Source organism: Macaca fascicularis, chromosome 3 (assembly GCF_037993035.2).
Source record: "Macaca fascicularis isolate 582-1 chromosome 3, T2T-MFA8v1.1".
NCBI lineage: Eukaryota > Metazoa > Chordata > Mammalia > Primates > Cercopithecidae > Macaca > Macaca fascicularis.
The window spans coordinates 73,746,671-73,758,676 of NC_088377.1; the positions used below are offsets into that span (position 1 = coordinate 73,746,671).

The 12,006-nt window shown below is 53.0% G+C and overlaps 1 protein-coding gene across 1 annotated transcript in view; it reads right to left on the reverse strand.

The window, feature by feature from the left end:
• Nucleotides 1–407, reverse strand: part of LOC141406932 (uncharacterized) — a 61,302-nt gene extending 60,895 nt beyond the window's left edge. Inside the window, exon 1 of the mRNA XM_074036522.1 lies at nt 191–407. Within this exon, the coding sequence (XP_073892623.1) occupies nt 191–407 (217 nt within the window). The remainder of the gene's footprint in view (nt 1–190) is intronic.
• Between the last annotated feature and the right edge of the window lie 11,599 nt (nt 408–12,006).

A 12,006-nucleotide genomic window follows, 5' to 3' on the forward strand; every position in this document is an offset into this window, starting at 1 on the left:
CTGGGTGTGGAGAGTCCGCTGGGAGGCAGAGGCTGGGCCCGTGCAGGCCTTCGGGAGGCAGGAGGCTGGGCCTGGCGAGGCCCAGTGGATGTCAAGTGCTGGGCCTGAGGAGGCCGCCCAGAGGTGTGAGCGGGGCTGGGCCTCAAGAGACCAGTGGCAGGCAGGAGGAGCTGGGCCTGGAGACGCTGACCTGAGGAAGTCTGGCAGCTGGAGAGGCCGCGGAGAGTCAGGAGCTGGGCCGACGGAGGCCGATTGGGCGACGAGTTCGGCCCGCAGGGGTTGCCGGGAGCAGGAGCGAGCCCTGGAGAGGCCGACTTGAGGCCAGCGTGGGCATGCAGAGGCCACCGGGAGGAGGAGCTGGGCCTGGAGAGACTGCCTGGAGGAACTCTGGGACGTGGAGACGCCATCAGAGGGCAGGAGCCGGGCCCGGAGAGGCCACCGTGGGGCCCGGCTTCAGGACGTTTGGGACCTACAAAGGCCGCGGAGCGGGAGCTGGGCCGGAGCCGAGTCCAAAGAGGTTGTCGTGAGGCCACGGCCAGAACCAGGAGGAGCTGGGCTTGGACGGGATGCCGGGAGGCCGCAACGGGACCTGGAGATCCCGACCTGAGGAAGTTCGGGGCCTGGAGAGGCCGCCAAAAGGCACAGGCTGGGCCTGGAAAGGCCGTTCACTGTGACGAATGCGCGGGGCCTAGTGAGGCCACTGGGAGGCAGGACCGGGGCCCGGCGGAGCTGCCGAAAGGCAGCAGGAGCTCTGGCCTGGGGAGGCCGCAGTCAGGCGAGAGCTGGGTGTGGAGAGTCTGCTGGGAGGCAGAGACTGGGCCTGTGCGGGCCTTCGGGAGGCAGGAGGCTGGGCCTGGCGAGGCCCACTGGAGGTCAAGTCCTCGGCCTGAGGAGACCGCCCAGAGACGTGAGCATGTCCGGGCTTCAAGAGGAAAGTGGCAGGCAGGAGGAGCCGGACCTGGAGAGGGTGACCTGAGGAAGTGTGGCAGCTGGAGAGGCCGCGGAGAGGCAGGAGCTAGGCCGGCGGAGGCCGATTGGGCGACGAGTTGGGCCCGCGGGGGCCGCCGGGAGCAGGAGCGAGCCCTGGAGAGGCCGACTGGAGGTCAGCGTGGGCCTGCAGAGGCCGCCGGGAGGAGAAGGTGGGACTGCACAGGCTGCCTGGAGGAACTCTGGGACGTGGAGACGCCGTCGGAGGGCAGGAACCGGGCCCGGAAAGGCCACCGTGGGGCCCGGCTTCAGGACATTTGGGTCCTACAAAGGCCTCGGAGCGGGAGCTGAACCGGAGGCGAGTCCAAAGAGGTTGAGGTGAGGCTGGGGCTGGGCCTGCGGCCGCAGCCGAAACCAGGAGGAGCTGGGCCTGGACGGGAGGCCGGGAGGCTGCAACGGGACCTGGAGAGGCCGACCTAAGGAAGTTCGGGGCCTGGAGAGATCGCCAAAAGGCAAAGGCTGGGCCTGGAAAGGCCGTTCCCCGTGACGAATGCGCGGGGCCTAGTGAGGCCACTGGGAGGCAGGAGCGGGGCCCGGCAGAGCTGCCGAAAGGCAGGAGGAGCTCTGGCCTGGGGAGGCCGCTGTCAGGTGAGAGCTGGGCGTGGAGAGTCCGCTGGGAGGCAGAGGCTGGCCCTGTGCAGGCCTTCGGGAGGCAGGAGACTGGGCCTGGTGAGGCCCACTGGAGGTCAAGTCCTGGGCCTGAGGTGGTCGCCCAGAGGCGTGAGCGGGGCTGGGCCTCAAGAGGCCAGTGGCAGGCAGGAGGAGCTGGGCCTGGAGAGGCTGACCTGAGGAAGTCTGGCAGCTGGAGAGGTCGAGGACAGGCAGGAGCTGGGCCGGCGGAGGCCGACTGGTCGACCAGTTGGTCCCGCAGAGGCCGCCAGGAGCAGGAGCGAGCCCTGGAGAGGCCAAATCGAGGCTAGCGTGGGCCTGCAGAGGCCGCCGGGAGGAGGAGTGGGGCCTGGAGAGGCTGGCTGGAGGAACTCTGGGGCGTGGAGACGCCGTCGGAGGGCAGGAGCCGGGCCACCGTGGGGTCCGACATCAGGACGTTTGGGGCCTACAAAGGCCGCGGAGCGGCAGCTGGGCCGGAGCCGAGTCCAAAGAGGTTGTCGTGAGCCCGGAGCAGGAGGAGCTGGGTCTGGTCGGGAGGGCGGGAGGCCTCAACGGGGCCTGGAGAGGCCGGCCTGAGGAAGTTTCGGGCCTGGAGAGGCCGCCAGAAGGCAAAGAGTGGGCCTGGAAAGGCCATTCCCTGAGAGGAATGAGCGGGGCCTAAAGCGGCCACTGGAAGGCAGAAGTGGTGCCTGTCGAAACTGCCGCAAGTCAGGAGCACCTCTGGACTGCGGAGGCCGAAAGAGCTTGTTTGGAAACAGTATCTGGCCTAAAGACGCTGGCAGGATATATGCAGGAGCTGAGACAAAAGTTGTGTTTTCAGAGGCAGGAGTTGGGCCTGTATATGCAGCCGGTGGAAGACCTTGGCCTGTCGAGGTTGCCATGAGACAGAGTCTGGGCCTGCAAAGGTCGTCAGGAGGCAGTAGCTAGACCTGGACGATCCAACTTCAGGATGGTTTGGGCCTGCAGAGTCCCCCATGTGGGTGGAATTTGTCCTGGTGAGCTTGCGTTGAGGAAGTTTTGGGCCTATATAGGCCGTCAGGAGCTTGGCAAAAGGGACATCCACAGAGGTTGTTGTCTGGTTGGATTGAGCGTATAAACACAGCCGGGAAGAAGATCTGGGCCAGGAGAGACCACCATGTGGCAGCAAATGGGTCTGGAGAGTCCGATTTGAGGACGTTCTGGGCCTTGGGAAGCCATCAACAGGGAAAAACTGGGCCTGTAAAATCCATTATGTAGAATGAGCTGGTCCTGAAGAGTCCACTGGGAGGCAGGAGTTGGGCCTGGAGAGGCTAACTTCAGGCAGTTGTGCACCTGGGAGAGTCTACTTAGAGGCAAGAGCCGGGCCTAGAGAGGCTGACGTGAGGTCAATTTTAGCCTGCAGAAGCCACCAGAAGACAGGAGTTGGTCCTGGAGAGGGCAAATTGAGGACAATTTGGCTGCTGGGAGGAAGAGCTGGGCCTGGAAAGACCGACTGGAGTAATTTAAGGGCATGGAGACGATGCACAAAAGCAAACGCTTGGCCTGGAAAGTCTGCTGTGAGGCATTAGCTTGACCTACACAGCACTGGGAGGCAGGACCTGGGCCTGCAGAGGCTGACTTCAGGACGATTTGGGACTGCAGAGGCCTTTGGGAGGAAGACCTTGGCCTGGACAGGCTGAATGGAGGAAGTTTTGGGCCTGGAGTATGCGTCAAAAAGCAAAAGTTAAGCTAGGAAAGGCCACCGGGAGATGTGAGCTTGGCCTACAGAGGCCATTGTGAGGCCGGAGTTTCACCTGAGGAGGCCATGATCTGGTGGGCCTGGAAGGGCCACTGTGTGGTAGAGTTTGGGCCTCTGTAGGCTGACCTCGTGAGGTAGGAGCTGGGTTGGGAGAGGGCAACTTTTAGAGAATTGGGGCCTGCAGAGGCTGCCAGGAGGCAAGAGCTATGCCTGGAGAGTCCACCTTTTGGCATGAGCTGGGCCTAAAGGGGCCATTGTGAGGCATCAGCTGGACTTGTCAAGACTGCTGGGAGACAGGCAGATTTGTAGCCTGAGGAGGCTGCCGTGAGGCAAATGCTGTTTTTGGAGGATTCCGTGAGGCAGGGAGAAACTTGGCTTTTTGTAGCTGCCATGAGGGAATAGTTTGATTGCTGAGGCTGCCGGGAGGCCGAAGGTGGGCCTGGAAAGCTTTACATTAAGAAGTCTGTGGCCTACAGAGGCTGCCAGCAGCTCGGCAGGAGTTGGGCCAAAGGAAGTTGTTTTGAGGCAGGAAATGGGCCTGTAGGTGCAGCCGGGAGAATGAGCTCGTCCCAGAGATGCCAAGTTCAGGATATTCTGGGCCTGGACAGGCTGCAAAAAGCAAAATCTGTGCCTGGAAAAGTCACCATGGGGCATGCGCTTGGCCTAAAGAGGCCATTGCAAGGCAGGAGATGGCCCTGTAGAAGCTGCCAAAGGGCAGGATCTTCACCTGAGGATGCCACAGTAAGACATGATCTGGGTCTGCAGGGTCCACTGTGAGGCAGAGGCTGGCCTGTAGAGTCCGACAGTAGACAGAAGGTGGGCCTAAAAAGGCTGATTTGAGGACGTTTTGGGCTTCAAGAGTCAGTCAGAAGGCAGGCACTGGGCCTGGATAGGGCCTGACAGTCAGGAGTTGGACCTAAACAGGCCAGTGTGAGGGAGGAGCTGTGCCTGTTGAGGCTGCTGGCAGGCAGTCAGAAACTTGGCCTGGGGCAGCTGCCACGAGGCAAGAGCTGGGCCTGGAGAGGCTGCCAAGATGCAGGAGCTGGGCCTGGAGAGGCCAGTGTGAGGCAAGAGACCAGCCTGTAGAGGCTGACTTGAGGAAGATTTTGGTCTGGAGAGACTGTCGGGGGCAGGAGCTGGGCCTTTCGAGCCTGCTAGGAGGCAGGCAGGAACTTGGCCAAGGACGGACCCCGTTAAGCAAGAGCTGAGCCTGGAGAGGCCATGGTCACGCAGGAGCTGGACCTATTTAAGCTGCTGGGAGGCAGGTTGTGCTAGAGAACCTGATGTGAGAAAGCTTTGGGCCCATAAAGGCTGCCAGGAGCTGGGCAAGAGCTGAGCTGAAAGAGGTTGTTGTGACGTAGGAGACGGGCCTGGAGATGCAGTCAGGAGGAAGAGCTGAGCCTGAAGAGGCCCACTTGAGGAAGTTCTGGGCCTGGAGATGCTGCCGACAGGCAAAAGTCGAGCCAGAATGGCCGCTGTGAGGCATGAGCTTGCTCTAGAGAGGTCATTGAGAGGCAGGAGCTGGGCCTGTAGAGGCTGCTGAAAGGCAGGAGCTTGGCCTAGGTGGCCAGGAAAGTCTCCTGCGAGGCAGAGGTTGAGCCTATGGAGGCTGACGGGAGGCAGGAGTTGGGCCTGGAATGGCAGACCTGAGAAAGTTCTTGGTCTAGAGAAGCTGCCAGGATGCAGGAGCTGGGCCTGGAGAGGCCTGGAGAGGCCATCAAGGCATGAGTCCTGCCTAAAGAGGCCAATGTTGGGCAGGAGCTGTGACTGGAGAGGCTGACTTGAGGAAGTTTTGGGCACGGACAGCCTGTCGGGGGGCAGGACCTGGGCCTGGACAGGCCACAGTGAGGCATGAGCTGGGCCTAACGAGGTTAGTGTGAGGCAGGATCTGGGCCCATCGAGCTGGCCGGGAGGCAGGTAGGAGCTTGTTTGGAGAACATGTCCGTGAGGCAAAAGCTGGGCCTGGAGAGGCCATTGTTACGTAGGAGCTGGGCCTGTCCAGGCCATTGGGAGGCAGAGGGTGGGCCTAGAAAGCTTGACTTGAGGCACTTTTGGGCCTTCAAAGGCCACCAGGAACTGGGCAGGAGCTGAGCCAAAAGAGGTTGTTCTGAGGCAGGAGTTGGGCCTCCAGGCACAGCCAGAAGTAAAAGCGCAGCCTGTAGAGGTCACCTGGGGACAGCAGCTGGGCCTGGAGAGGCCAACGAAAGGCAGGAGCAGGGCCTTCAGAGGCCGACTTGTGGACATTTTGGGCCTGGATTTTGTGGCCTGGAGTTGAGGACATTTGGGCCTCCTGCAAAGAGGCAGGAGCTGGGACTAAAGAGGCCATTGTAAGGCAGGAGCTGGGCCTGTACAGGCTGCCGGGAGTCAGAAGATGGGCCTCATGAGGCCACTGTAAAACAGGAGCTGGATCTCGGAAGGTGGCCGTGAGGCAAATGCTGGCCCTTGGGAGGGCAATGAGAGGCAGGAGCTAGGTCTGGTGAGGTCGACTTGAGAAAGTTCTGGGCCTGGAGAGAAGACTGGGAGGCAGAAGCTGGCTCTAAAGAGGCCGTGGTAACGATGGAGCTGGGCCTGTGGAGGCTGTTGTGAGGCAGTAGCCTTATCCGCGGAGACTGCTGTGAGGTAGGGTACGGGCCTAAATAGACCACTGTGAGTCATGAGCTTGGTCTGTAGAGGCCGACTGGAGAAAGTTTGGGGCCTGGAGAGGCTGCAGAGGCTGCCGGGAGGCAAGACCTGGGCCAAAAGATTCAAGTATGTTACATTTATTAGGTACTTTATTTCCATTATTAAATTGTGATATATAGGAAAGTAATTATGGAACTCACCATAATGTAGAATCAGTGGGCATGTTAAGCTTGTTTTCCTGCGACTAGATGGGACCATCTGAGCGTGACGGGAGAAAGTGACAGATCATTAGGCATTAGATTCTCATAGGGACAGCAAAACCTAGATGCCTCGCATGCACGGTTCACAACAGGGTGCGTGCTCCTATGAGAATCTAATGCTGCTGCTGACCTGAGAGAAGGTGGAGCTCAGGCGGGAATGTGAGCAAAGGGGAGTGGCTGTAAATACAGATGAAGCTTCCCTCACTCACTACCACTCACCTCCTGTTGTGTGGCTCCTTACAGCTCCATGGCTCAGGGGTTGGGGACCCCCGCTCAAGTGCATCCAAAAGGACCCTTCCCACACCAGTCTTCATAGTGGTCAACTGCAGCAACCACTTAGCTCCCAAGGCATGTGCCTCAGTTGGCATTTCATCACAATCAACAGTAAGTGGTAGCTTGAGTCACTGTGAGGTCACTTACCGGAAATCACCGGCATCCCATTTCCCATTGGCAAGGAACTCAGCACTGTCCCTTGGAAAATCAAACCTATGCCCAAATCCCATCTGTGTGAGTTTCTCTCCTGGGACCCTTCCGAGCATATTAGTCAGAGTCCAATCAGGAGACATAAACCACTCAAAAGTTTAAAGTGGTAAAATTTAATCCAGAGAATTATTCATTGTAACAGGGGAACAGCATAATGAGAGATTGGCTAGCACAAAGTAAAGAGAACTCTAGAGAAATCAGGACTAGCCCAGGCCAGGCATGGTGGCTCATACCCAAAATTCCAGCAATTTGAGAAGCTAACACAGGAGGACTGCTTAAGGCCAGGAGCTAGAGACCGGTCTGGACAACACAGTGAGACCCTGTCTCTATTCAAAAAAAGAAAAAAATTAGCTGGGAGTGGTGGTGCACACTTGTAGTCTCAGCTACTCAGGAAGCTGAAGTTTGATCCTGGGAGATCAAGGCTGCAGTGAGTCATGATTATGCCACTACAGTCAAGCCTGGGTGACAGAGCAAGACCCTGTCTCAAAGAACAAAACAACAACAACCATTTACAGACAGAAAAGAAATAGAGCTAATAAGCTAAGGAAAGATGTAGAAATGTGACAAGTAAAGTAATATGAGGTCTTTTACCAATTTAAAAAAACAAAAAATGACATTAAATTTTAATACCCTGTGCTGGCAAAGATGCAGTGAAATGGGCACTTTCTTATACTATGAGGGGTGTTTAAATTGTATATAAGCCTTCCAGGGTAAAGCTTGACAATATTTTAAAATAATAGAGACAGGGTCTCACCATACTGCCAAACTGCCTCCTCCAACTCTTGGCATCAAGCAATCCTCCTGTCTTAGCCTCCCAAAGTGCTGAGATTATAGCTGGGAGGCACCCAAAACCTTGTCAATTTACATCAAGGGTAATGAGAATGTCCATTCACCATGACTCACAGTAATCTTACTTCTGCAAATACCTTGGGGAGACAATTCAATCTAAACAAAGGTCATCTGTACAAACACAGTGAAAATCTGGGAGTAACGGAAGACAGAGTGGTTAAGTGAAATAAGAAACAGTTATAAGAAATTAAACCATGGTATTAACAGGCAACTGGTAAAAGGTCAGTTGATGTTAGCTGCTACTTTTTTGTTGTTTTGAGACAGTATCTCACTCTGTCACCCAGGCTGGAGTGCAGAGGCCTGATCATGACTCACTGCAGTCTCAGCCTCCCTGGGCTCAAGCGATCCTCCCACCTCAGCCTCCCAAGTAGCTGGGACTACAGGAACATGCCACCACACTAGGTTAATTCATGTATTTTTCTGTAGGGATGGTGACTCCCTTTGTTTCCAAGGCCTGTCTCAAACTCTTGGCCTCAAGCCATCCTCCTGCCTCAGCCTCCCAAAGTGTTGTGATTACTGGTGTAAGCCACCACACCTGGCCAGCTGCTACTTTTATCAATATTATCATTACTCCACTCAGTTAAAAATTATTATTTTCAAGGCTATGTAATACTATGTGTCCTACAGCATAATTGTAAAAACATATACAGTCGTCCCTCGGTATACAGACAGAATTAGTTCCAGCCCCCCATCTCTGCATATACCAAAATCCATGCTTACTCACGTTTCGCCGTCACCCCTCTGGAACCCACGTATAGGAAAATTCCAAATATTAGTTGGGCATAGTGGCAAGCACCTATAGTCTCAGCCACGTGGGAGGCTGAGACGGGAGGATTGCTTGAGCCTGGGAGGTTGAGGCTGCAGTCAACTGTGATAGCACTACTACACTCCAGACTGGACAACAGAACGAGACTCTGCCTCAGAAAAAAACAAAATAAAACAAAACAGGTTAGAAATTGTAATGAGGCCTGTTGGGCAAAATTCCGTATAAGAAAAGTATAAATTAATAAAGCAAATGGCGATAAATTAGTATGACTGACTTTCTCGAGTTTCTGACAATAAAGGTAAGAAAAATGCAAAACACAGAGACAGAGGGTAAAAGAAATTAAGAAAGCATTCAACATGTTTAAGAGGAAGACACTGGCCATGTTTGTGCAGCAGCAGTATGTCACGATATGACATACCTTGGAGAGAAGTTAACAGATGAGGAAGTTCATAAAAATGATCAGAGAAGCAAAATACTGATAGCGATACTCAAGTAAACCACAAAATTTCCATAACTCATGTCAGCAAAGTGGGAATATTGTAGTGTGTGTTGACGTTCCTATACAACACTGTTTATTTGCCTTATGTTTCTTTGCAAGGAATGTATATACTAAAAGTTCTTCTTGCTGTCAAAAGAATATGTGTAAGTCATCTGAACTTATTCTTCTGTTTTTCTATTTTTATCTTCCTGCCATCATCATACAGCCTTACTTTAGAAATGTTTTATTTGTTTAGAAAATTGAACAAGTGCTCGTTGTGGCAGCTCATACCTCTAGGATGGGAGGCAGGGGTGAAAGGGTTACTTAAGGCCAGAAGTTTGACACCAGCCAGGCCAACAAAGTGAGACCCCATGTCCACAAAACAATTTAAAAATTAGCCAAGTGTCGTCATGTATACCTATAGTCCCAGCTACTCAGGAGGCTCAGGCAGGAGGATCCTTAGCCCAGGAGCTCAAGACTGCAGTGAGTTGTGATAGTACTACTGTACTCCAGCCTGGGTGACAGGGTGAGACCTCATCTCCTAAAATAAAAAACAAAGAAAAAAAATAGTACAAGTAGCAAGTTGTATGTGGCTTATTCTGAATATTTCTAAACTAGAAGTTCTCAATCTTTTGGGGTCTAGGATGTCTTTACATTTTTTAACTTTATTAAAGACCTCTAAGACTATTTCTTTATATAAATAAGTATATTAAAACTAGAAAATAAGACAGAATTTTAAAAATATTCACATATAAAGCCATTACATGTTGATACAATACAAGATTCTTAAAATATTTAACATTCATTACATATTAATAATAAAACCATTACATGTTGATATAATACTCGCTCTTTCACCCAGGCTGGAGTGAAGTGGCGTAATCTCAGCTCACTGCAGCCTCCGCCTCCCAGGCTCAAGCGATTCTCCTACCTTAGCCTCCTAAGTAGCTGGGATTACAGGCGCCCACTACCATGCCCGGCTAATTATTGTATTTTGTCAGTAGAGACAGGGTTTAGCCATGTTGGCAAGGCTGGTCTTGAACTCCTGACCTCAGGTGATCCACCCGCCTGGGTCTCCTGAAGTGCTGGGATTACAGGCGTGAGCCACCGCGCCCACCCTGATTAATAAATGCTTAAAACACTGATTAGTCAGGCAACAACACTGGGCAAGGGTCTCCTCATTCCCAGCGATGCAAACCCTACTGCATGGCTCAGCGTTTGCAAGGGTTGTAGAGCTGAAAGGCTCTGACTTGAGATTTCATTCTTTTATTTGTACTGTGATACAGGTTCTGCTCTGTCACCCAGACTAGAGTGCAGCTGTGCACTTACAGCTCACTGCAGCCTCAACCTCCTGGCTTCAAGCCATCTCCCTGCCTCAGCTCCCCAGCAGCTGGTACTACAGTTGAGTGCCACCATGCCTGGCTATTTTTTTAATTTTGTTGTAGAGTGAGGGTCTTGTTATGTTGCCCAAGCTGGCCTCAAACTCCTGACCTCAAGAGATCTGCCCACCTCAGCCTCCTGAGTAGCTGAAACTACAAGTACACATCACCATGCCTAGCTACATTTATTTAATTTTGAAAAATATTTTTGTAAAGAGCAGATCTTGCTGTGTTGCCCAGGCTGGTCTTGAACTCCTGCCCTTAAAAGATACTCCCATCTCTGCTTCCCAAACAGCTGGGACTACAGACATGAGCCACTGCAATGAACTTGAAGAGATTTCTTTAATCTAGCATCCCATACTTGCTAGGATTGGGAAAGGCAGTAGTGTTTTTTTTAATTACTTAATAATTCAGTAAGAATCAAACTCAACCTTGACCTCTGCCTTCTCTCACATCCAGTCTGTCAGGAAATCCTGTTGACTGTCTTCAACACACACTAAAGATCCCCACCCAGCAACTCCCTGGCCTCCTCCCCTACTTCTCCCCTCTGACCATCTCTCTACACCACCATGACCCTGGTCAGGACCAAAATCATCTCCCACCTGGATGTTGCCATAACTTGGCCCCCATGCTTCTACCCAAATCTTCCCACAGCCTTTCTCAACTCAGCAGCCAGAGAATGCTTTTAAACTGGGAGACAGATCATGTCGCCTCTCTGCTTAGAACCCTCCTGCAGTTCCCATCTGAGTCAGAGTCAAAGCCAAAGCCCCAGCAATAACCTCCCAGGGCTTACGTGATCTGTACTGATCCCCACCCAGCAACTCCCTGGCCCCGTCCCCTAATTCTCTCCCTCTCTCCTTCTGCTCCACTGGCCTCCTTCCAGAGCCTCAGACACACCTCAGACACTTTATTCTGTTGTTTCTGCCTACAATTCTCTTCCCTCAGCACCTTGGCCAGCTCCTTCCCCTCCAAGTCTTTGCTCAATTTTCATTTAGAAGGCCACCCCTGACCGTAATATTTAACATTGCCATCTGTCCCCATGCCCACCATGCTCATTTCTTCTTTACTTTCTGCCTTCTTTTTTTCAAGATCTCACTGTCACCAAGGTTGGAGTGCACTGACACAATCACAGCTCACTGCAACCTCAAATTTCCAGGCTCAAGCAATCCTCCCACCTCAGCCTCCCGAGTAGCTGAGACTACAGGTTCATGCCATCATGCCTGGCTAATTTTTTTAGTATTTTATTTTATTTTATTTTATTTTGAGACAGAGTTTCACTCTTCTTGCCCAGGCTGGAGTGCAATGGTGGAATCCCAGCTCACTGCCACTTCCACCTCCCAGATTCACGTGATTCTCCTGCCTCAGCCTCCCAAGTAGATGGGATTACAGGTGCGTGCCACCATGCCCAGCTAATTTTTGTATTTTTAGTAGAGACAGGGTTTCGCAATGTGGCCAGGCTGCTCTCGAACTCCTGACCTCAGGTGATCTGCCCACTTCGGTCTCCCAAAGTGCTGGAATTACAGGCGTGAGCCACCATGCCTGGCCAATTTTTTCATTTTTTGTAGAGACAGGGTCTTACTATGTTGCCCAGGCTGGTCTTGAACTCCTGGCCTCAAGTAATCCTCCTGCCTAAATTCCTAAAGTGCTGGGATTACTGGCATGAGCCATCATGCCTGGCTTCATGTTCATTTCTTCTTGCTGCTGCAATATAGTTTGCAGTTTTCTACATTCAGTGGCTTAAAACACCACAAATGTACCATCTTACAGTTCTGGGGGCCAGAAACATAAACTAGGTCTATTAAGGCTAAAGTCAAGGTATCAGCAGGGCTGCATTCCTTCTGGAGACTCTGAAGTGC